Genomic DNA, 25,928 nt, shown 5'->3' on the forward strand with positions numbered 1-25,928 from the left:
AACCGGGGCAAAAATGGCATTGACATCTGATGAGAAAGAGAAGTGAATGCACAAAGCAAAATACTCAATGGATGACTTTTTGAGTATATTTTATTATTTTGAATTGGACTTCTTGGACTCTGATTTTGGTGTAAATGATCTAGAGATAAATATCTCAACCAAAAGTGTGGTACCAGCATCAGCTGATCAGTCCCTAGATGATTGTGGTGTTAAGCATGTTTGTGTAGTTGATGCACCCATGGCAACGTTTGCCTGGCAGGAAAGCCACTTACGATGTGAGGTACAAACCAAATTGTGTAGCACTTCGACCACCACTCCCATGCAGCCACTGCCACCAGAGATCGCAAACACTCGGCGATAGTGGCCACAGAACCAGCAACAGATGTTTTATGTTGATTTATGTATGAAAACAGTGCTTTGTCTGCCTTTCTGAAAACCGCACAGCAGCCACTTGCCCCCCCTACCCCCCAAGCTCCCCACACCCACATTGCTGCTGCAGCCAGAGGCGGCTAACACACACCAACAGTACACTGCAGTCTACACTAGGCAAACAAGGCAGCAGATGTGACTTATGTGAGAAACCCTTGCTTTGTGTGCTTTTCAGAAAAATTAGTTTTTGGAAGAAATACTGAGCCCTTGGAGAAAAGGAAAAAAATCAGTCCTAAAAGAGTTCATGAAGAGTAATAAATACAATACAAGTAAAATAAAGGACTAGGAAGAACAAGCAAGTCTTATTACATTGCTCTGGTTGGAACAGACCACCACAACATTATTCATTAAAGCTATAATAAAGAGACAGGTGGAAACCCAGAGGATTTTTAAGTAATTAGCCGAAGTTGGGACACCTATGCAAATTGTTTGCTTCAACTTGAAAGGCTTAATTTATTTTAATTGCTGTCGAACATCTGTAGGTTATATCCTATTAATTGTTCCCTGAAGAGGGGCCGTTTGTAATATTCTGAAATTTCCTTTTTTCAGTTATTGCTAAACTAAATTTTAAATTTAAACCTCCTGGCAGTTTACTGCTTATCTTTTGAAGTATTAAATTATTCATTGCATTTTAAGTGATCACCTCGGTTTTTCCAGTTTTTCTTCAAATTTGATCTAAAACTTTTGACTGGTAGTATACACAATGCCATTTTCACCTGAGCCAAGGCTTACACTTTCACCATGCGATGCTTGGCAGGTTTAGGATGCATGGTCAGCATAATGATCAAAATATGCCATCTCCAGCTGAATCAACTAGTGGAAAAATAGATGGTCATTGCTATTGCCTGGTGGGGCAGTATGGGATGAAGGGGTGCCTCTGAATTTAATATTTAAGTGGGCATTGTACTCTACAGCCATGCTCCTCCTTGGAGGCTGAGAACAATTTGTGTTATTAACATGTGAAAACTGCTCTGGCTTCATGGATATGCACACCACAGCTCAGAAAATTGTTGTTTCTGAGAAAAGAGAAAAGTTGTCATTTTTGTGTAATTTACCTAATTTTAAAAACATGTTTTTTAACAGTGGGTACTTGTGAAACACCCTAAGTTTTCACCCTATGGTTTCTGATTATGTTTTTTTCTAGTTTCTATAATAAAGTATTGTTGATGTATGAACTTGCTCCTACAGAGTGTTAAGAAGCCTGCTTACTTATGTAAAATATTTTGTGTAAACATGACTTATTTTCTCTGTATAGCAAATGTCTTTCTGAATTTTATGCATAAGTGGATTACTTGAGAGTTGCCATCTGATAATTGTAAACTTTTGCGGCTGGAAAACAGGACTTGTCATCCCTGTCTGGAAAGGGAAGGGTGATTTCTTGGATTGCAGTAACTACAGGGGGATAAAACTGCTCGCTGTGCCGGGAAAGGAAATTACTAGGATCATCCTCAATACCAGCAACCGGAGCAGTCTGGTGTAACGCCTAAGAAGTCTATCATCAACTGCATCCCGGCACTGAGGGGTTCTCATGCAGCGGAAACGTGAATATTGGCAGAGTTTCTTTGTAGCTTTTGTCAATTTTCATAAAGCATTTGACTGAGATTTTGCAGGATCCCACCCAAACTTCCTGGATGTCATTGCCAGCCTGTACACTGGTACAGTGAGTGCTGTGCAGAGTGGAGGCAGATCCTCTGCGTTTTTCCCAGTGGATCTGGGGTTCATCAGGGGTGTGTTCTTGCTCCTACTCTGTTCAGTGCTTACACGCTTATGGGGTCCAGTGGTTGTGGGGTATCTGTTGGTGAAAAAAGATTCACTGATCTTGACTTTGCCAGTGATGCTGTGATCTTCACAGAGTCAGTGGAGCCTCTGATCGGGGCTCTCAAGAGACTGAGTGAGGTTGTGTCTTGGATAAAAACCAAGATCCAGGCCTTTAATGATCTCTTGGGCACAGCCATCAGCAGTGTGTCTGCCTGCGTTGAGAGTGTCAACCTCATTGAGAGGTTTACTTACCTCGGCACTGACATTCATGTCTCTGGTGACTCTTCCTATGAAATCAGTAGACTGATTGGGAGAGAATGGGGGGGTCATGTGGTTGCTGAAAAGGATTGTGTGGTACTCCTGATATCTTTGCAAAAGGACGAAGGTCCTTGTCTTTGCAGTCCTGGTGCTTCCTGTCTTGGTATATGGTCTCGATCCATGGACACTACCCAGTGGCCTGAGACGAAGACTGGACTCCTTCGGTATTGTGTCTCTTCACAGAATCCTTGGGTACCGCTGGTTTGACTTTGTGTCAAATGAGCAGTTGCTAATGGAGTCCCAAATGAGGCACATTACCTGCATTGTGAGGGAGCGTTGGTTACAGCAGTATGGCCATGTAGCGCGATTCCATGAGGGTGATCCAGCTCAGTTGGACCAGGTCAAGGGTACGCCTATATAACACCTGGCTACAGCAGATGGATGGTCATTTCCGGAGGGTGGGACTGGACCCTTGTCAGCCTGGGGGGTTTGCCTTTATCATTGTGTGGTGGGTGCTTTGCTGTACCAGTGCATGCTCCCCGACCTGACCTACTTAAAGTCAAGTGATTACTGTTGTTTGTTTATAAGAAGCTGTTAAATTATCCACTTGTTCTATGTGACGTAGTCCTTTGATCTAGATTTGTAGAACCTTTTGAGTGTTCTGGTCCCTGGAAAGATTAACAATTTGTGGCCCTGCGTCTTTTACTTAAAAATAATTATCATTTACCAGATTTTGGGGTCATTGCTTATTAGTTCTTTTAAAATATTCTGTTTGGGTTTGTTTCATTTACCTCATATGTCTAGGTTGGATTGTGAAAGCAGTTGCTTGATGTGAATGAATACTTTCTGACTTTCACATTTATCAACACTCCTTTAAAGGGGCCATACTTGCTTTAACACCTTAAACTAATTGACAAGACTAATTCCATGGACTGGTCTGCAATTAGCTGATTTACCTTTTTGTTTAGAATCAGTCATTAGAGTATGGATAAGAAATAAAGACTTGGATTTAAACTTTGTCATAAAAATGCTCATTGGCTATTTGACACTGCTTCAGGTACTGTATGTATTAAATACTGCAGCCATTAGACAGATGGCTAATGCCATGAACACCGCAGAGTAGCACATTTTTCATGGAATATGGGAGACTTGACCTCATCAATGTGTCGTTTCCATTTCCCAGCTGAGAATGTAAGCAGATGACCATCATTTTATTATGGTTATATCTGACAGTGGTATGGTCCAGTGATTGAAGAAACTGAGCACACTGCTGCATAGTAATAAACAAGAGGTGGAGTATATGTCATTAACTAAAGTCTTATCACCTGACTTTGTTCATGGGGCTAAGTAATAGTGTAGCATTTTAACATATATAAGGCAGTATATAATATATTATTTTTTTCTGTATATTTATCAATAGTCTTTGAAACAAGTAAGGACACATTGTTTCAATTCTGTCTTTTATATTGGGTAATAACTAGAAATTCACTTCTTAGATTCTAAGAAATTGAATCTACAAAACAGAAAGCAGTGATTAGTAAATGGTATTTGACATGGAAACAGTATAATAGTCCGTTGTTTTAATGTTGCAACTAATTTCTTTTTACTTTTTTCAAAAATAAACACTTTTATTTTGAATTTGATACTTGCAACATATTCTAAAAAGATTGGGAAGTAAAGAATTTACCATTTTTTAATCTTTCCTTTCCTTCTCACAACACTTAACAAATGTGTAGGTACCAAAGACACCAATCTAAGTGTTTCAGGTGTAATGTTGTCTCCTTCACCTTGAATACAAGTGTTAAGGTGCACAATGGTATGGGGCCTTTGTTGTTACATTTTGCATATCAAATTGTGCCACACATTCTTAAATGGGGACAAGTGAGGAGTGCAGGCAGGCCAGTCGAGCACCTGTACCCTTGTCCATGCAGTATGTGGTTTTGCATTGTCTTCCTGAGATAGGCAAGGGCATCCATGGAATAGATGTCACCTAGAAGGAAGCATATGTTAACCTAAAATATGTACGTACTTTTCAACATTAATGGTGCCTTCACAAAAATGCAATTTGCCCTTGTTTAGGGCACTGACACACTTCCATACCATCATGGAAGCTGGCTTCTAGACTTTTCTGGTAACAGTCTGGATGGCCATTTTTGTTTTGGTCTGGAGGACACAATATGCATTTCTTTCAAAAATGACATGGAAATATTGATTTGTCTGACTACAGTACATGTTTCCACTGTGTTATGGTCCATTCCAGATGCCTGCAAGCCCAGAGAAGTAGACGGCTCTTCCAGATGACTGTTGAATGTTAGTTTTTGCACAGTACAGCTGTAACTTTCATTTGTGGGTGGAACTATGTATTGTTTTATTTGATAAAGGCTTGCAGAAGTACTCCTGAGACCATGTGATTGTATCACCTATTGATGAATGACTTTTACACAACATAATTTCTCCATATTCCTTAAACCTTTTGATTGTATTATGTGCTGTTGATGGGGAAACACTAAAATCCCTTCTGATCGGTCTTTGAGAAACATTGTGTGAGGAAATCATTTAAAAGTTTAAAAACAGTTGTGGGAAAATTGGCAATCATCTTTGCTCCTAAAGGATTAAGCCTTTTGTGGACGCAGCTTTTATCCCAAAGCATGATTACAATCACCTGTTGAAATCATCTGTTTCTACTCGCATCATTAATTTCTTTTTTTATCTCATTGTCAGTCCTAAATTGCATCATGTTTTTGTATGTATTGCAGTCCCTTAATGGCATAAATGGAAAAATATAGTTTACCAGACTAAAATGTTACAATTTTGTCCTTTGTTATGATGGATTACAAGTCAAAGTGAATTATAAAATTGAAGCATTCTGTTTTTATTTGCATTTTCCCTACTGTACCAACTTTTTCTGAGTTGGGGTTATAATTTGCCATTATTTATTGAAGAGAAACAACAAAACACAAAAGCCTTGTGTGAAAAAAGTAACTATCTCCTTACTCTTCTGTCACTTAATAGAGGTTATTTCAGGTGTTAGTAATTTGTTTGAAACGGTTGCTTTGAACTCTAGAGAAGTACTTGGTTCATTCAGGTAGACCTCAACACACCAGTTGCACTCTCTTGCAGATCAAAACAATTGGACTGAGACTCTTTAGAAACGGCGATCTTTGCACAGTACCTAGTGAACCCTGGAGTAGTTTGTGTGAGGTAGTAATATGATCAGGACCAATCGACACACCAAATACTATGGATTATGGGTAAAATATATGCCTGATGTGGTGGTAACGCACTATATGTCATTCATTCAGAATCGTTATTACCAAAATAGACGTAAAACCGGTTTGGATTCATAAATAGTAATGTATATTTCTTCCTCAGAATAAAGGACTGTGGTAACAAGGGACAAAATTAAAAATATTAAAAAATATTAAAAGTAATTCAGTTTCACTGAATTGCATAAATCTAAAGTGACTCTGATTTTAATTTAGACCTGATGCCATGGGAAAAAAAAATGGCACAAAAAAAAATGGAAAAAAGGTGTTTGACCCACTGTTTATGAAATTTAGCTTCAGACAAGAATTTTCATTTTGGTGCATCAGTATTTTGTTGATACCAAATTTTGTCTCAGTGGTTTAATCCCGCTTACCTCAGCAGACTGTTTATCACAGAGCGAGAAACCTCAACTATGCTATCTGGAGAAGCTTTCAAGTTATTTTTTTCTGGTTGAAATCCAAAGGCGAAACTGCCCTTACTGCTGTACTGTTTCTTTTTTATTTGTGCTTAGGGCCATGTGACCAAAATGGGCATTGACCTTTTTGACCTTTTTTGGTTGGGTCAGCTATCTGGTACATCAGAGTCCCCATCTTGAACATGTCCTCTGTGGTAAAGTAGAACAGATGTTGAGGCATCTGGAGTTCCTAGTCTCCTTTCCTGTGGCTTAGCCTGTGATTTTTAGGTTGTTTTACAGATCAGATGTTTAAAAGACAGGTTTTAATACAATACAATACTATACAATACAACATTTACAAACCGGATTCCAAAGAAGTTGGGACACTAAACAAATTGTGAATAAAAACTGAATGCAATGATGTGGAGATGGCAAATGTCAATACTTTATTTGTAATAGAACGTAGATGACAGATCAAACGTTTAATCCGAGTAAATGTATCATTTTAAAGGAAAAATATGTTGATTCAAAATTTCACGGTGTCAACAAATCCCAAAAAAGTTGGGACAAGTAGCAATAAGAGGCTGGAAAAAGTAAATTTGAGCATAACGAAGAGCTGGAAGACCAATAAACACTAATTAGGTCAATTGGCAACATGATTGGGTATAAAAAGAGCTTCTCAGAGTGGCAGTGTCTCTTAGAAGCCAAGATGGGTAGAGGATCACCAGGTGTTACCCAGCGAAAAATTGCAAAGACTTTGCATCTATCATCATCAACTGTGCATAACATCATCCGAAGATTCAGAGAATCTGGAACAATCTCTGTGCTTAAGGGTCAAGGCCGTAAAACCATACTGGATGCCCGTGATCTCCGGGCCCTTAAACGACACTGCACTACAAACAGGAATGCTACTGTAAAGGAAATCACAGAATGGGCTCAGGAATACTTCCAGAAACCATTGTCAGTGAACACAATCCACCATGCCATCAGCCGTTGCCAGCTGAAACTCTACAGTGCAAAGAAGAAGCCATTTCTAAGCAAGATCCACAAGCTCAGGCGTTGTCACTGGGCCAGGGATCATTTAAAATGGAGTGTGGCAAAATGGAAGACTGTTCTGTGGTCAGACGAGTCACGATTCAAAGTTCTTTTTGGAAATCTGGGACACCATGTCATCCGGACCAAAGAGGACAAGGACAACCCAAGTTGTTATCAACGCTCAGTTCAGAAGCCTGCATCTCTGATGGTATGGGGTTGCATGAGTGCGTGTGGCATGGGCAGCTTGCATGTCTGGAAAGGCACCATCAATGCAGAAAAATATATTCAGGTTCTAGAACAACATATGCTCCCATCCAGACGTCATCTCTTTCAGGGAAGACCCTGCATTTTTCAACAAGATAATGCCAGACCACATTCTGCATCAATCACAACATCATGGCTGCGTAGGAGAAGGATCCGGGTAGTGAAATGGCCAGTCTGCAGTCCAGATGTTTCACCTATAGAGAACATTTGGCGCATCATAAAGAGGAAGGTGCGACAAAGAAGGCCCAAGACGATTGAACAGTTAGAGGCCTGTATTAGACAAGAATGGGAGAGCATTCCTATTTCTAAACTTGAGAAACTGGTCTCCTCGGTCCCCAGACGTCTGTTGAGTGTTGTAAGAAGAAGGGGAGATGCCACACAGTGGTGAAAATGGCCTTTTCCCAACTTTTTTGGGATTTGTTGACACCATGAAATTCTGAATCAACATATTTTTCCCTTAAAATGATACATTTTCTCAGTTTAAACTTTTGTTTCGTGATTTATGTTCTATTCTGAATAAAATATTAGAAGTTGGCATCTCCATATCATTGCATTCAGTTTTTATTCACGATTTGTATAGTGTCCCAACTTTTTTGAAATCCGGTTTGTATTTATATAACACATTTTCATACAAAAAATGTAGCTCAAAGTGAAAAATAAATAAATAAAAGACATTAAATTAAAATAAGTCAACATTAAATAACATAGAATAAGAGTAAGGTCCGATGGCCAGGGAGGACAGAAAAAACAAAAAAAAAACTCCAGACGGCTGGAGAAAAAAATAAAATCTGCAGGGATTCCAGACCATGAGACCACCCAGTCCCCTCAGGTGGTGGTTAGCTGATGGTTAGCTTTCTGGCACAGGTGCTTACCAGAGAGAACTGGCCAATAGGTCAGCAATATCTGAGCCAAGCTTCTGCTCCATCTTTTGTGCTGTGCTGGGACTTATAAACTGACTGAGTTGCTATATTCAGTTTCTGTATGGTGTGGGGCGTACAGGCCAACATAAGAAGGATATTTGCAGCAGTGTCCAGTTTTTCTCACATAATGCACTTATAATGCAGTAAGGGCACCTAATGAGAATGAAGCTGCTTTTGTTAACCATAATCAGTTTCATTCTATTCACGTACAGGTCGTCTCTGATGCCAAGATAAGACTGCCAAACTTCAGGACTGCTCTGGCATAATACCACATAATAAGCCATCTTTAATTGCTGATGCCATTTGCAGATTGAAACTGAAGGGTGTAGACATTCTTTTTTATGTTTTATTTTATATCTGTGTGTGAGCGTGTGTGTGTGTATATGTATATATGTATTAGGGCTGGGAATCAATAAAAAAAAATTAACTTATTAATCACATCTAACATTAAAACATCCAAGTATAAAATTAATACATAAATCATGAAGAAAATACACGCTGAATCACAAATTTATTGTAGAATCAACACAAAGGAATTAAAAAAAAAAGTAATGACATAGTTTAAATTTAAACAATGACCTTAAACCTGAACTTTTAACTAAATACTACTTGAGCAAGTACAGCCTGAATCTGAATGCCTTCCTAAAACGCAAACTGAAAAGAAGACAAAAAGAAAACAATTTTTTTCTTTATCCCTTTAAAAAACATTTTACACTAATATCCTGCATAACAAGACAAATAGAAATTTTAAGTTTTATACTAAAGTGTAATTATAATATAGATATAAATGTACATTACAATTGTTAACTTATTAATTTTAATTTATTAACAAAATGAAATTCTGTAGTCTTATTGTTCAGTGACCATAAAATACTAAAATAAATACAATTTCCTTAAAATACATACTGTATCTAATAAAATAGGTACAAAAATATTTATCCATAATACAAAGGGAATAAAAGAAAAAATGCTACTCATAATTGCAAGCTGTCATATTTGTTTTTATTTTGTAATGTATGTATCTGAAACAAGGCTTTATTCAGCAACAACAACAAAAAGTATATATTCTTACACAATCAGTTAATTGATATTCTCAAATGCTGCTTAAATGTAAACATACATGCACTTGTACGTTTTAAATCATTAATTACATCTTTTGGCTGTTAAAATATACATTTACTATATTTATGCAGGTTTTTTTTTCTTCAGTGTATCAACTAAACATTTTTTTAATTCTTGAGGTATGATTATAAGATATGGATTACCATTTTTAATTATGTAGTCCTTGTTCCTTATTAAAACTTTTGCTGTATGACACATAACAACAAATAGGGTACAAATCCTTAAAAAAAGCCCTTGTTTACTAAGCAGCAATTTCAAATTCATCTAGTTTTTCTTTTTCAATGAAAAGTATAAGCTGCTGCATTTTAAACAAGCACACTGTACAAACTCAAGTGGTTCTTGTTTTAATTTAAAGGACAAAATAAAGGTCTGAATTCCTTAAAGCAGCTTTTCTTGCTGTTTGTTTAGTGGCACAGGGCGACTTCTCCAATTATTTTTTTTTTTTTTCAGTTTTTTACTCCACTTTCTTTAATGTAAAGGCTAATATACCAATTGCTACTCATTTGCTAATAAAACAAGCCTTCACTCGCTGCTCTTTGTTTACGCCTCAGGACGTTTGTTCGTGGCAAAAGGAAAAAAAAGACTGGACATGGCCTGATAACAAATCTTCCAAATCTTTTTTGCAGTCACTTTCATTAGTTCTGTCTGTAAGTAGGAATGCTAATAATAGGTTTGTATTTTCTACCAAATATTTGCTGCAAAGGTTTATATTAATTTATAAAATCATACTTTTAATCTGAGGTTATATCTCATATTAAATAGTGCTTTCTTTAGTTATAGTAGCCATTACAAGAATAATATTTTACAATTCCTAATGCTGTATGACTGATGTTTTGCTTTGTTAAGGTGCATAATAGATTATTTCTTTGGGTTTATAGCACAAACAATTTAGATACCTACTTTTATTTCTGTTTTACATTGTTTTAGCCATATAGTATGCTGAAGATGTGATGCAATAAATCATCATTCGTTTCTACATATGTTTGGAAGGAGTCACTATCTGTCTAGTTGAAGAAATGGGTACACTTCCAGGAGGAAATATAAGTATATTATTCAATAAAACCTGATAACATCAAAGCTTGCCCAAGAAAGTATATCAGAGAGTTGCAGAATGCCACAAAGCTTTCTTTACAGAAATTTGTACTGTGATAGACTTCGTGCCTGAAGTTTGGTAAGGTTTTTACATATTCTTACATAGAATCGTGCAAGTATGATTACACAGACTTGTACTTCACTTTGAACAACTAAAATAGGAGAGATTATTCTCCTACTTTTGCCCATTTCAATTTTTTGTTTTTTCTTTTTTCTTTTTGGCCTAGCAAGGAATATAAAGGGTAAATTATTATATACTGTATTTCTTCTGACAAATAGAGCTTCTTGCACTGGAGTGAATTGCCTTTTGTTGCTATGCTCTTCTCTCTGTCTTTCTTTTCAAAGTCTGAGATGATTAATAACCACTCCTCTCATCCATTGAAAGCTGTAAGGATCCCCATCTTGTTGTGTGACCTTGAGCAAGTCACGTCTTTAGCTGAAGAAAACAGACCAGCATGTACCTACTGAAAGAGATTTGGTAGCAGTTTTGCGGTTATTCATGTTATTGTGCCTGCAGAAAAATTTGAAGTCTTTAAATGGAAAGGAGCACTAACATTTTCTCATTTAGTGTTATATTCACATTACCATTCTTTAGAAAACCTCTACCACTCTTACCGTTTGCTACCTTAGTAAAAGTGTACAAGAAAACTGTCTTAATGTATTACTGTGGTCAACTTCAAGTTACATAGATCTTTATTTTAAATCTGCTCCTTTGTTCAAGTTAACAAATATTCAAATATTGATTGTGTGCAGTGGCATGCAAAATGTTGGGCCCACTTGCTTAAAATGTCTGTTACATTCTTTTTCATCATTTTCTGCAGGATTAGTGTATTGTTTCTGTTTTGTATAGTTGTACAGTGAAAAAGGAAAAGGAGCTCCATGCAAACGTTTGGACACCCCATGATATTTGAGGTTCCAGATAACTTTTCCCAAGGTGGTCTCAGATCTTAATTAGCTTGTTAAATCTATTGCTTGTTCAGTCAATGTTAGGATACCCCATGTGATGCAAATTGCAAAGCTGTATAAATTCTCGGACTCCTCACAGCTTGTCCCAACAATCAGCTGCCGTGGGCTCCTCCAAGTAGCTGCCTAGCACTCTGAAAAATAAGATACATTTTGGAAACAATTCATGTGGACTGATGACATCTAAATATAACTTTTTTGGCCACAATGTGCCAAGGTATGTTTGTAGAAAAAACAGTGCTGAATTCCAGAAGAAGAACACATCTCCAGCTATTAAGCACTGGAGGGACCAATCGGCTATGGACTTATGTTGCAGTCAGTGGCACAGGGAGCATGTCTTTGATATTGGGAAGAATGAATTCAAATAAATACTGTCGTGGCGAAAAATTCATCATTAGAAGGCTTTTTACCTAAAAATAAAGGCTATTAGTACTCGAGATAGACAGACAGAGTTTTAAGGCTTTATTGCAATAAATCAACCACACGGACTCAACCCAATTCAGCCGAATGAGATTGAGCCCCGATCATTACAGCCATTGAAGTTTATAACAATTTCTTATCATTTTGGCCGCGTTTGATTAGCTTATTCTGCACCTGGTTTTACTGTCCATTATTCCTCTTGGTGTCTGTTCGGCTTATTTTGATTGGTCTAAGACTGGGTGGATGGCTTCCTCTCACCATCTTTGGGCTTTTCTATGTAATTTCCTATCTTTTCTGACCTCGCTATAATGAGCTCTCTTGCCCATCCCACTTCTGACTCCCTTCTATTACTGTCCGGCCGAACCTTGAGTTTCCATGGGAACCCTTATTATCTCCTTACTTTTCCCATCACTGGCCCCCTTATGGAAGTTATTTTTCTATGCTGTTCCCATTTTCTCTAACTGGCCAAGGCTTCAATTTCATATATGGGTTTCCTCTCATCGTTTTCTCTCTTAAGCCTTCCATACTTTTTATAATAGTGACCTGAAGCTTAAGCTTTAATTAAAAAGAAGTATAGTATGTGCTTTCATTTGATCATTGCTTGGCATGCTTGATTTGTCTTAATTTCTACACTAAAGTTAATTGCTAATATATTCTTCTAGTATTTTTGCTAATGCCTGAATTTACTAAGATTTTCTCTTCATGCATTATGTCAACGTGACCCTGCTTACAGCAAAAGCCTTTTGTTGCCTTTCTGCTGATTCATCAGCCCAGCTGATTTCAGAGGCATCTTCTCTGTGCTATCGCTTCCTAACCTTGAATCACAGGTGTTCTCAAACTCTTATCCTGTCCAAAACTGGTCTCGGTGTATCAATTAGCTGTTAGCCTAAAAAATAATGCAATATAACTGATTTTTTAATTAAATATTTGCTAGACCTATCTTTATTTGCTTAACATTCTAATTTATGCTTAATCTTAATATTTTATAAGCTTTTAATTACTTTTTATGGCTCTATATGTTAATTTGCTTTTATCTGTTAATATAAAAAAAGTTCCTTCTACAATACCTGCAAATTCTGGAAGCAAACATCACATCATATGTAAACATGGGTCCTACAACAAGATAATGATCCGAACCACACCTCAAAGTATACAATGGAATACATTGGAATACTTCAAGAGGCTCAAACTAGCAGTTTTGCCTTGGCCCTCCCAGTACCCTGACCTAAACATCATTGAACATCTGGAGAGATCTCAAAAGATCAGTGCATGCGGGGTGTCCCAAAAATCCTGCAGAATTAGATAGATAGATACTTTATTAATCCCAAGGGGAAATTCACATACTCCAGCAGCAGTTATACTGATACAAAAAAAACAATATTAAATTAAATAAAATGCATGTAAAAGCAGACAATAACTTTGAGTAATGTTAGCATTTACTGCCCCGGGTGGAATTGAAGAGTCGCATAGTGTGGGGGAATAACGATCTGGCGAGTAAGAACTGAAAGACTCTTAGCAGGCTACAAAAAAGCATTTACAAGCGGTGATGCTTGCCAAAGTGGGTGTTATTAGGTACTGATCATGTTTCAAATACTTTTCTTTATTTATAGTGGAACTTATTTTTTCTTTTTAACTTGTCCTGATGCTTACGCATAACATAATTAGTTTCACTTGTATTTACAGGTATATGTTTGACCAGCACAGTACTCTTTATCCATCTCTAATTACTGTAGATATCAAGAAGACCAAGGTATAAGTTGTGGTCAAAACATTTTGAGCCTAAACCTGAAAAAGTGTATTCTAAGGTAGTGCATTTGTAAGTGGCCAAAGATCAGGTTTTAATTACTAACATACCTGCGTTACAAGTTTCCAGCATTTGTTGTTTACAGTATGTGTTTCCTGATTCAGAGCCAAATCAATATAAAAAGCAAAAAATGAAAAATCGAATGTTATGTTACCATTGAATTAATAACACTAGAGAACATAACAAATCTACAGATTCATTTTTGCCTTGTACCAGCACCAGCCTCCTTCACATGTAAAGGTCTAGAGATGAGCTCCAGAATTCTGTTGCGGCAAGACATACAATGGATTTAGAAAATATTCAGAACCCTTCACTTTTTACACATTTTGCCCTTGGGAACCTTTATTGCTTCAGGAATTGAATCTTCTTCAGATCTGTGCCTCGACATATAACGTCTCTCAGCAGTGCAGGCAGTTCCTCTAATCGTATGACTTGGTTTTTCTCTGATGTATGTTATTGCTGTGTTAAATTTGCATAGACAGTTGTGTGCCTTTCCTAATCAGGTCCAGTCAATTGGACTGACCACAGGTGGGCTCCTAACAAAGAGTACATCTCAATGATGAAAAGAATTGAATGTACCTAAGCTGGATTTTAAGAGTCAAAGCAAAGGGTCTCAGTATTTGTGTTATTTCAGTTTATTTTCAATAAATTGGCAAAAAAGTAATAAAATCCTTCTGAAGTATTGAGCATTGCATGATGTGAGGTGAAAAATGAATTTAATTGATTTTAGCACAAAGCCTCAACATAAAAAATGTGAAATAGTGAAGTGGTCTGAATAATTTCTAAATTCATAGTATCTCAAACATGACCCAAGGTCTGGCCAGTATTTGACATCAGCAACAAAAAAATGAGATTAGATTAACATGTCAATGGTGCATAAGATAACAGACACCAGTACTGGTTATGATTCTAATGAATGTTGACTTCTGAAAAGAAGCATCATGCATCCACAATATGTTAAGCCAATTCATTTTAGGTTGAAGAAGTGTAAACATTTTATAACTAGGGGGCTATAAAATGTTGAATGCATTACTATTACCCAGAGTCCAAACAACAGTTAAAACAATGGTGGTTCTTCAACCCAAAGTGATTTTAAGTCTGGACTTAGTGTTAAAGGAGGAAAAGTTAACATTAATTTTCTGATTCTGGATTTTCTAACTGGCAAACCCCAACAACTGTGAATTTTTAGCTTTATTTTCTCCATACTGATGGTCAGCAAATGCTTGCTGCAGGGCTGTGTGCTCATCCCCCTGCCGTGTTTTGGCAAGACACGGCTCCAAATCCAAGGTTAAATTTGCTGATGCAACTACCATGCTAGGCCTGATCACCAACAATGATGAGATGGCTGACAGAGCAGAGGTTTGCCTTCTGGTGCTGTGGACTTGACCCAAGAATGAGACTTCAGTCCTGAGAAGGGCACACTCATAAACAGGGCAGAAATAAACAATGTCCTTGATAATACAGTAGTTGATTAATGAAATAATTTGGCAATGGTTTATTTTTAGTGAGTTGCCTTGTTACGTATTGCATGTGTGACCAAGGGTAATGTTAATGACATGGAGGATAACCCAGCAGTACTCTCAAAATCATTTTCCTCCGATCCTTTTCTGACAGTAGAAAATGAGAGACACCAACAATATGCAAAACTACAATACTTTTAGGGCAGTTCTTTTGATGCCATATTGTAAAGAGATAAAAATGACCAAAATGCAAAACAGTCAGTTTATCTTGTGGTCTTTACCTTTATCTAGTGGATAAAATCTATTATACCTTGATGTGTAGAACAGCCAGTAGATGAGCTGAACCTAGAAATTAGACTTGTATATACAGTATGTAATTTTAATGAATTCTTGTTCTGTTATGAGGGAGCACATTGTCCAAGGAATAAAACTCATTTTAAATAAAAAAAAAAAAAAATAAAACTTTTGTTCAAACACTGCATACTTTAAAACCCTTCATTATTCTCAATACCAGAATTATTGACCAAATAATCAATTAGCAAAATAGTAGTTAGAATGAGGCGGTATTAGTGGATATATAAGCCAGGTTACAACTAAGACAACAAAAAATGTATCGGTCTCCAATTCAGTAGTGGCATGGAAAAGTCACAAAAATGGGCTTGAAACAATTCAGTGTTTAAATTTTAAAAGTGCATTAAACTGTTTAACTTCTGGAATATTAAAGAAAGGCGGAGAGGTGAAGTCAAAGTAGGAAACAGTAAGAGCCAAGAAATTGTGTGTAATAGTTAAAGGAGTTTGCTAAATTTACCTTCAAAACAACATTCAAAATTAGGTTTTTCATAACTTATATATTTAAAAATTGTGGGGGCTATTAATAGTTGTTCTGTTGTGTATTAATTATACACATACCATTTACAGGGACGACTTGATCGTGCAGTGGTAGCACTGCTGCCTTTCTTTAAGGAGACCAGGGTCCGTGTACCTGTATGGTGTTTGTATGTTCAACCCCTCGTCTGTGTGGGTTTCCTCTGAGTGCTGCAGTTGAGTGAAGATCCTGTATATCCTAAATCTGTGTGTTGAAAGTGGAGAAAATTGTCTAGTAAGGTTAAACTGAATGAGCTGGATTTATGCATGATTCGAAGTTAGACTCTTCATTTAACACTAGAATTACCAGAGCCTACGAAAAAACTTGTAATTCCGTCCCACCTTAAATTGCTTCTTAAATCTCTTCACACCTCTCCGCCAGCGTCCTTTGTTCTCTAAATGTGCTGATAAAGAGAAGCTAGGAGCAGCCGGCTATTCCATCCCCCCACCACTTTAGAATGTGCACGAACTTCTCTCAGCTCATGCCTTGATTGAGTATCTGGGAGTGAAGTGGAGTTTTAGAGTGGAAATAAAAGATCGTTATTTGGAACATACGCATTTCATGTGTGTTCCGTTTCTACAGTAATCTGTGTCAACACATTGTTAAAACAGAAACGTTTTTTATATTTTAGTAGTAGATGACAAAATGTAGGCATAAACTATATAATGTATGAAGCCTGAAGTCCAAATATTAAAGAAAAATTTTCACAAAAGATACAAATATAACACAATTGCGCTTTCATTCAAAAATATAACTGCAGACACAAAAAGCTGCCATTACATGCGACATTGATAGTCGTTTGTTATAACTGCCTCCGTGGTGCAATAGAATCAGTTCTCGCCTTGGAATCAAAAGGTCGCGAGTTCGATCCTGCACCACAACGTTTTGAGAAGTAAACTGCTCTTAGTCTTACCATTTTAGAATAAAAGCCTACATTTGATTTCAGTCTGTAACAGCCGGTGCAATTTATGATACTTGTAAATGTTAGCTTTTTTTTTTTAATTCACTTTTCATTCTCTCAGTTGCGTTCAGAATCAATCCATACAACCCCATCTGACACGGCTGTTTTCACTAAAGACGCGCTATAGCTCTGCAATGTACCACGATGCATACTAACGACCCCCCCCATCCCCAACCGGGTTCTGACACACAAACGCTGGCGAAGCTGCCTTCTTCGTATCTCACCGTCACTTGATTTTCTTTTTATTCAGTTTTATTGAGTGTTCCTGCCAGTCCCCGCATGTTGCTGTATGATGTTTCTTTTGTACTCCAGGACATGCAGAGGAAAGAATGGTAAAGAGCAGTAACTTCAGCGCTATATGCAATAATCAGACACTCGCCATCTGCCCGTGTCGTTCAAACACAGGAACATATATTGGTGTAAAAGTATAACAAAAGTGCACTTTTATTCAAGTGCACTTTTTCCATCGCCTTTTCCTGTAGGAAGCAATGTACACACTTCTCTCTATGCTGTGGTTTCTATTACACACCTGAAAGAAAGAGACAATATATGTGAAAATATCATCGCACTAATGCAATATTATTTGAAAACGAACAGCGTCAGATCGGGTGTGAATTTATGCAGTAACTGGAAATTCTCTGATGTGGGACCTTCCCCCAGGGAAGAAAGTACAGTGTCAGGTGCTCATTCAGTGTAATAGAAACCATAGCACAGAGAGTTGTGTGCACTGCAACAAGTACACGTGTCGTAAATGTAGGAAGGACGGTCCTTGGGTGTGTGGGAACTGTTAACATTTGAATGTGATGATTTTATATAGTACGAAATGAAAATCAGCACTTCTTATCATTGCACCATGCAAGCTGTCGTATCAATCGCCTACTGTAACTTGCTTTCTTTTTTCTTCGGTTATACAGGTAGTCTGAATAAAAGTGCACTTGTTTTGGTTGCGAAATGAAGTGTCTGCGTGCACTTTTCGTGGCATTACACGTGTATTTTTTGAGCATGCCCGTTTGAGCAATGTCAAACACAGGAACATAAGTTGGTGTAAAAGTATAACAAAACAACGGGCAGATGGGGAGTGTCTGATGATTGCATATAGCGCAGAAGTTACTGCTCTTTACCATTCTCTCCTCTGCATGTCCTGGAGTACAAAAGAAACAGCATACAGCAACATGTGGGGACTGGCAGGAACACTCAGTAATAAAACTGAATAAAAAGAAAATCGCCAGCGTTTGTGTGTCAGAACCCTTTGGGGGGTGCAGTAGTATGCATCGTGGTACAACGCAGAGCTATAACGCGTCTGTATTCTACATCTCTGTGATGGCCAGTGTAATTTTTTGAGCTGTGGTGTGCTGGGCTGGTAACATCTCTTCAAGAGTTGCCCACCAAGTGAACAAGCTAATTAAAAGTGCATGCCCAGTTATGGGACATACTCTGGACCCCTTGGAGGTCATGGCAAAGGAGAGGTTTAAAACAAAACTTGAGTCCAGTTATGAACAGTTCTGCACATCCTCTCTCTGGCACACTAACACTCGGGACTTTCAGCCAGCGAATTATTCTGCAGAATAAACACTGAGCAAAGGGTCTGAATACTTAGGACCATCTGATACTTCAGTTTTTCTTTTTTAATAAATCTGCAACAATTTCAAAAATTCTTTTTTTTGTCTGTCAATATGGGGTGCTGTGTGTACATTAATGAGGAAAAAAAATAATTTAAATGATTTTAGCAAATGGCTGCAATATAACAGAGTGAAAAATTGAAGGGGGTCTGAATACTTTCCGTACCCACTGTATATGTGTATATATTTATTTATTTAAACAGATTCTGTTAAAAGCTGAATTTCCACCTGAGAACAAATAACATTTGTTGTACCTATAGATCCATTGAGCACATCTAGCTTGTATTACGATGAGAGATGCTTTTTCACATTTCTTCATACTTTAGATCAAATTATGGAACGAGTACACCTGATACAAATAAGCACTTTTTATGTATCATCTTTCACAGTATCCCAAAATGTTTCTTGTACCTTGTAATTGTGCAGTATGAATATGGACTAATCTAGAGCTGAGTTTTAAAATGGCAGAGTGATTTCAGCCTGAGAATATGTGGGATTCTATTCGGCTTATCCTTGTACTTTAAACTGTCACGTTATCTTTCAGTATTTGAAGCAGGGAGATATTAATGAAGAAAGCCTTTTACTAGTTTTAAGGAGTTATTTAAATTTTATGGTATCCTTCAGAATACTGAAAATGAATTTGGATCACACTGTAGACTGATGTGTTTTTTATCCACTGGCCACCTGTTGAGTACCCAAGTAAATCCACATCGGACCAGAATGTATTGCAGCTGAATGGAATGTTGGCAAATACTTGCAAATGCCATGATGCCTTATTGGCTTTAACGTTTGTTACTAAAACATAGTGTCATTTCTGGTGACCCTGAGTGATGATTTAGCCCTGGTTGTCTTAACATGTTTATACACAGATAAATTGACTTTGATTTTAGGTCCAACAAAAGCATATGCTAGAAAGAGAAAAATGTATCAGGAGACAAGCTTAATTTATGTGAAATTAAGTGTTCCCTGAATATACAGAATTTTATGCAGTGTTGATAAAACAGCTCATCACTAATTAAAGTGGGTGAAAAATTGATGCATGAAACAGCAGAAGCAAACTAGTGTCAATTGTAGAACCTTTGTGCTATGCACATTCATGCCCATATTTTGCTGTACAGTGCCACCTGACTTTATTTGTACTTTTACACCTTTTTTACAAAATCAGCTTGTATTAATTGGAGTAAGAAATAAATCATACTAAAATAAAGACAAATTTGTGGGTATAGAATGTAAATTCTTATTTTGCATAAAGAGTGCAAGATTGGTTTGAACTGCTGTCTCGCATCCTTAAGCTCTGGGGTTCATATCTCTGGTTACATATCATATGAAGTTCATGTGATATTTTTTTTTTTCATGTACTTGTGAGTTTTCTTCTGTTACTCTGGTTTCATCTCACAACCCCAGTGCATACATAGTAGGTTGTTTGGCGGTGCTGTATTAATGATTTCTGAGGGAGTGTGCATTGTGATGGGCTGGTGTCTCATCCAATTTGTTTCTAGATTTGTGCCCAACATTCTTGAAAGGGTTTATTTCATGTGACCATTGTAAGCAAAACACAGAAAGATGATAAACATTTAGGGCACCTTGAAGACGAACCTGGTACAATAATTGTTTAATTGATGGGGAAAAACGAAATAACACAAAAACAACAAGAGATGTCTTTTTAGACTGGAGTCAAGGAGTAGATTGACTCAAGATGGCAGTGGAACCCCTTAAGAGGAAGCCAAAATGGAAGGGACAGGCTCAGATGACCGTGACCTGGATGTGATGTCATTGATGTTGCCGACATCAGATCTGTTAAGGAGAAAGGAGGAGAAGCATTCGGCAACCGTACCACCCCTTGACACGGATGGGGTGGGGGGTAATTACTACTTGACATGCACTCAAGTTGTCTCCCAATGTGTCTGACATCATATGTGGTGCCCTCCAAAATGTTTGGGATTGCGACACATTTTTCTTGATTTGCACATCTGCTCAACAGTTTAACTTTACAAATCAATCAATTCAGACATGATTAAAGTGCACATAGCAACCTTTCATTTAATGGGATATGCATACATTTTGTTCACGGCATGTAGAAGTGACAACACCTTTTCTGCATGTTCCCCCTCCACTTCAGGGCACCTTAATGTTTGGGACACAGCAGTGGCAGTCATATTTAGGCCTTTGTTGCTTATCCATTGCATGCAGTGGCTGCTTAAAGTTTGTGATGTGATTCATGGACATTACCAGGTGCTGAGGATCTTCTCCAGTGATGCTCTGCCAAGCTTCTAAATCAGCTATCGCAAGCTCATGCTTGTTTCAAGTGCTTGGCTTCTGAAGTTTTTTTCTACAGCATATGGAAGGCATGCTCAAATGGATTTAAATCAAATGACTGTCTTGGCCATCTAAGAATTTTCAGTTTTTTAGCTTAGAAAAAGTCCTGTGTTGCCTTAGCAGTATGTTCAGGATCATTATCTTACTGTAGGATGAAGCGAAATCCAATGAGTTTGGAGGCTTTGACTGGAATTTGAGCAGATCGGATGTTTCTATACTCCTTAGAATTCACTGCACTTCTGCTGTCAGCTGTTCCATCATCAGAGAAGATAAATGTGCCAGTATCTGTGGCAACCATACATGCCCAAGCCACACTACCCCATGTTTTCCACACTTTGCTCTTGCCATCACTCTGATGCAAGTTCATTTTTGTCTCATCTGTTCACAAGACCTTTTTCTAGAATTCTGTAGGCTCTTTGAAGTCCTTTTCCACAAACTGTAATTTGGCCATCCTGTTTTTGTGGCTAACTAGGGATGTGCATCTTGCAGTGTGGCCTCTGTCTTCTGCTGATAGTTGTCTCTGACGCATACTGTATACATCTGCCTCCTGAAGACCGTTTCTGATCTGTCCGACCCTGTCTTTGGGGGCTTTTTCTTGACCACAGTGTGGATTCTTCTATCATCAGCAGTGGAGGTCTTCATTTACATTCCAGTCACTTTTGGATTACTGCCAGAAGGCTTCCTGTTCTGTTGGGCCCTTGAGCAAGGAAGGCACTTAACACTAAAAAAATTGCTGCAGGGGTGCCTTACAATGAGTGACCCTGCACTTTGACCCCAAATCTTATGCAAAAAGACAATTTCCCTTTTGTATTAACAAAGTATAAAAAAAAATGGCTTCTTTGACTTTTAAGGGCACAGTTGTTGTCCTTTTGAACAGTGGCAACTGTAGACTCCAGATGGTAGAAGCCATGGTATTTGTTTTGAAGCAGTTAAACGCACTTGAGGAATCACAAAAACCCGTGACACAAATTGTCCCCATCATTATGGTGCCCTGAAATGGGTGGACCATGTGTAAAATCTGTCATCATTTCTACAGGTTGTGACCAAAGTGTATGCCTTAATTGAAACTCTGCAATTGGCACTTTAATCATGTCTGACTAGTTTGATTTGTAATTTGAAACTGTGTAGCACAGGGGTAAATCAACGAAAAAATGTGTCTTTGTCCTAAACATTATGGAGGGTACTGTAGTGAAGTGAGCAGGTTTCAGAAAATTGAAGTAGAATGAAGTAGAAATTCAGTAGCTTAGGACTTGCCCTTTTCTCAGTCAAGACTTTAACAACTGCTGTCAGTTATGAGTTAAAAATGGGTTTTTATTTTTTTTTTGGTGATGTGGCAGACATGTGCAGCATGCAGCACTTCACCTCTACTTATATAGTGTGTTATTTATATAAGCAGTGGGTGTCTAAATGGTGTATTTTGTACATCTTACAGTTTTACTCAGCATAAACATAGACTCACAGTCTTTGGTAAAAGGGCACTATGTGTACAAGTATGGGCAGTGACCAAGTTTCTGTTTAGTTCAGCGCTCTTAATTTGAAGTAGAAGATAAAAAAAATTGTTTAAAAATTCAAGGATGTTCGTATTGATAAAGAAGAATCTGCATCCGCTGCTTAGTAATCAATTGACTTGTTAGCTAAAGAAACCAGTTAGGCTGTGCAACTTGTAAACTAGCTTTTTACCTTCTTGAACATCTTCATTCCCATACAGGGCAATAGTAAATACTGTTCTCCATTATTTATCTTCCGCTCCAAAGAGGTATGATAGTGAAGAAGAATGTTTGTTTCCAAGCAGTAACAGGGTTTCTTGACTTTTTTGTTTTGCGTTCCCTGGTTTTTTATGTGCTTCATTTCACTCTGTAAGTTGCAGCTAGTAAATTCTCTGAAATTGTAAGTAATGGGAGAGTACAACAACATTGCCTATTTGAAATAATCCTTAAAAAGGGTTCTGTAAATATCTACCTCCCACAACAAATATGACACTAAACCCACTTAATCCGGTTCAGGGTTTTTGTGGACAGTATTTTGGATATCATCAATTGTAAAGCAGGATCTAGTTCTTCATAGTCCCACTCCTGCACACTCCCACATTCAAACACAAACTGGTCCAATTTGGAATCATCGTTTAACATTACCCAGTGAGAAACACACAGACTCATGAAAACAAGCAAATTTTGCACTGACAATGACTGGGCATGCGATTTGAGCTCAGAATGATGAATCCATGAGGCAGCAAGGTGAATAATACTGCAAAACATATTTAAAACATATTGTTTTAATATTATGATGCAGCACGTCAGGAGTCTGTGGCTGTGCAAGGTATTAAAAACAATTATTTATATAGAATAGGTATGTGTGCATTGTTTTCTGAAATGCTTGATAAAACTGGAGTTTTAAAACTTCTGCAACTGCAATGGTTGGGAGAGGTGTTCTGGTACAGTGAATACATTTAAATATAGACAGTTTTACATTGATTATGAATTGAGTTGATTTGTAAAGTAGGAGGTATGGATTCTAAATGCCGTTTGCATGCACCATCATTATTAAATTTGAGTTCTGTGTCTTATTTTTGTATGACTATCAAAATCAAACCAGCACAGAGAGAATTCAATCTGTGCAACACTCCAAGCCAACATGAAGGATGTTCTATATATTGTATTGAATTAAATTGATTGGCTCTTTGCCTCAGGTTTGCATTATTTTAATTACTGAGGCATCTGCTTTTATTTTGATACTGAGAGCCTGGCTTCTTCTCACATTTATTTCAGTATGACATGCATTTTTGAGTCTAAAATTTATGTTATGTTTTCACATTGCAGCCGTCCCCTTTCCACCGACGCACCGTTTGATGTCTGATGAAGTCTTCGATGCTGAAGGGAGGCCGAGGGTGGACATTCTGAAAAATCACTTAATTAAAGAAGGCCGTGTGGATGAAGAAATTGCTCTCAGAATAATTAATGAGGGTGCGGAAATCCTTCGCAGAGAGAAGACAATGATAGAAGTGGAAGCGCCTATTACAGGTGATACTTTACTTTTCCTAAACAGAATTGTATGTTACAATTAAACAAATCTAGGAAAAAATGAAAGCAGTGTTTTTTTTTTTTTAAATTTGGGCAACTCTTTTTTTTTCTGTTTTCTTATTTAATTAAACCTAACCTTAAGGAATCTTAACTGTATTTACTTTGCTTCTGTAATTTCATTAAGCTAAAAAGGTGGATAAGTTTTATTTAAAACCGAAGCATGGTAACATTTGTTACATATAAGCTGTCTTGTCACATTTTCAATGCTTTTTGTCCATAGAAATGAAGTGACAATTAATAAAAATGAATACCCTCTTGTGCCAGGTCATTTTGTAAAGTGGAGATGTTGTAGATTAAAGGATTAAATTTCTTCTTGTTAAACTGTTAATAACTGTGACTTCTCTGTATGGCTGACTGTAGAACTTTTCCAGAAATAGCAATTTTTTATTTTCAAGAAGGTAACTGGAAATTTTGGTTTCCTCATGTCCATTGTCAACTGGACATATGACAATTATAATTTTGCTAAATAAATGTAGAATAGCTGTTGATAAGGAATTGCCAAAAGGCAGTATGGGAAAGATGTTGATCAGTGAAATCAAGGTAAGGCTTGAATCAGTAGAAGCAAGTACACAGTCCAAAAGTAGGCTGGAGTCTCTAATCATAGAACCAAAATCTAAATCCATCTGCTTCTTCGTCCATTTTCTAAACCTTCTAGATCTTAATGAGGACTTTGTATGCCTATTTTATCCTTAGAAATAGCTGTGGATAGTTAAATTTATGTTCTAGTTATATATAATATTAACAGTTGCATAGTAATAACTTTATAGCATGCTACGGTCTGTAGACTGCATATAAGAGCAGTCATATTTACAGCAAGTAGTTATTCTGCATTAAAAGGTTTTACTGGCTCACTACATTTTTCTTTGCTAAAAGTGTTGGATAAGTAAAGTCATGCCATGCATTAACTTCACAGAAATATCCTTTGCTCTGTTATTTACTTGCTACATACAATTAATCATTTTCCAAAAAAATGAATTTGAACTAATCACAGTAATATACTTTACTAATAAATGCACAGTGCTAGCAAAATTATTTTAGAAGTTTCATTTGAAGACGCTTATTACGTAGGTAGCTTCAAATATTGAAAAATAACCTACTCGTGATGACAAAAACTTGGAATTTTTAGTTATTATTGCAGTAATATTTAAACAAAGTCAAAGCTTGTGCATAAGTTGACTGTGATGTGGAAAAGGGCATAATGATATGGCTGCAATTGGTAAGTAGCAGTAGACAAATTTAAATATGTTAGCAAAAGGTTGCCAAGACAGCAATCCATGGCAATTAATTTTCTGCTTGCTTGAACTGCTGCTACACAATTACTATAGTGACTCCTTAACATTTAATTGGCAGTTACAATAATTAGGATTATTTATCCAATTGTGACTTTAACACAAATCCCTGCATAACTCAATAACGTTTGTTTGCAGTACATTTGCTGTCAATCTGTGATTAATTTGCTGAACTGGTCTGATGGGATCTTGGACCTTCAGTGTTTCTGATTTCATTCTTTTATATCCTTGAATATTATATCAGGGTTCCTCTCTTTATTTCACCCAAGCATATATTTGCAAATGCAAGTATCAGCGAAGCCTCGTTTATAGCCTCCTTTCAAAGGGACTGATAGTAATCTATCTGGTACACTCTCTGGATTTGAAAATCTGGGTATTCCCTCAAATATGCACTTGTATTTTTTACATTTTGATGTAGAGAAAAATCAAGCAAAATGACACCTTTTATTGGCCAACTAAAAAGATTACAATATGCAAGCTTTCAAGGCAACTCAGGCCACTTCTTCAGGCAAGATGTACCCTGGGAGGTTTATTATTGGTGAAATATTGAAAAGACTCAAATAATGAAAACACATGACAGGAGTCAAACTAAAAAATTTGACATGGACAGCATGC

The 25,928-nt window shown here is 37.1% G+C and overlaps 1 protein-coding gene across 11 annotated transcripts in view; it reads left to right on the forward strand.

Moving 5' to 3' along the window:
- Nucleotides 1–25,928, forward strand: part of LOC120515967 (serine/threonine-protein phosphatase 2B catalytic subunit beta isoform) — a 93,840-nt gene that overhangs the window by 8,321 nt on the left and 59,591 nt on the right. For 10 of the 11 annotated variants that reach the window (XR_005630747.1, XR_005630748.1, XM_039737428.1 and 7 more), the window contains exon 2: nucleotides 23,764–23,964. Coding sequence is in view for 8 of the 11 variants with exons in the window: in XM_039737428.1 (XP_039593362.1) it covers nucleotides 23,764–23,964 (201 nt within the window). In the remaining 3 variants the exon portion in view is untranslated. Of the gene's footprint in view, nucleotides 1–23,763; nucleotides 23,965–25,928 lie in introns of those variants that run through there. The other variant, XM_039737439.1, reaches the window with a different exon arrangement.

The sequence above is a fragment of the Polypterus senegalus genome, chromosome 1 (genome assembly GCF_016835505.1).
Source record: "Polypterus senegalus isolate Bchr_013 chromosome 1, ASM1683550v1, whole genome shotgun sequence".
NCBI lineage: Eukaryota > Metazoa > Chordata > Cladistia > Polypteriformes > Polypteridae > Polypterus > Polypterus senegalus.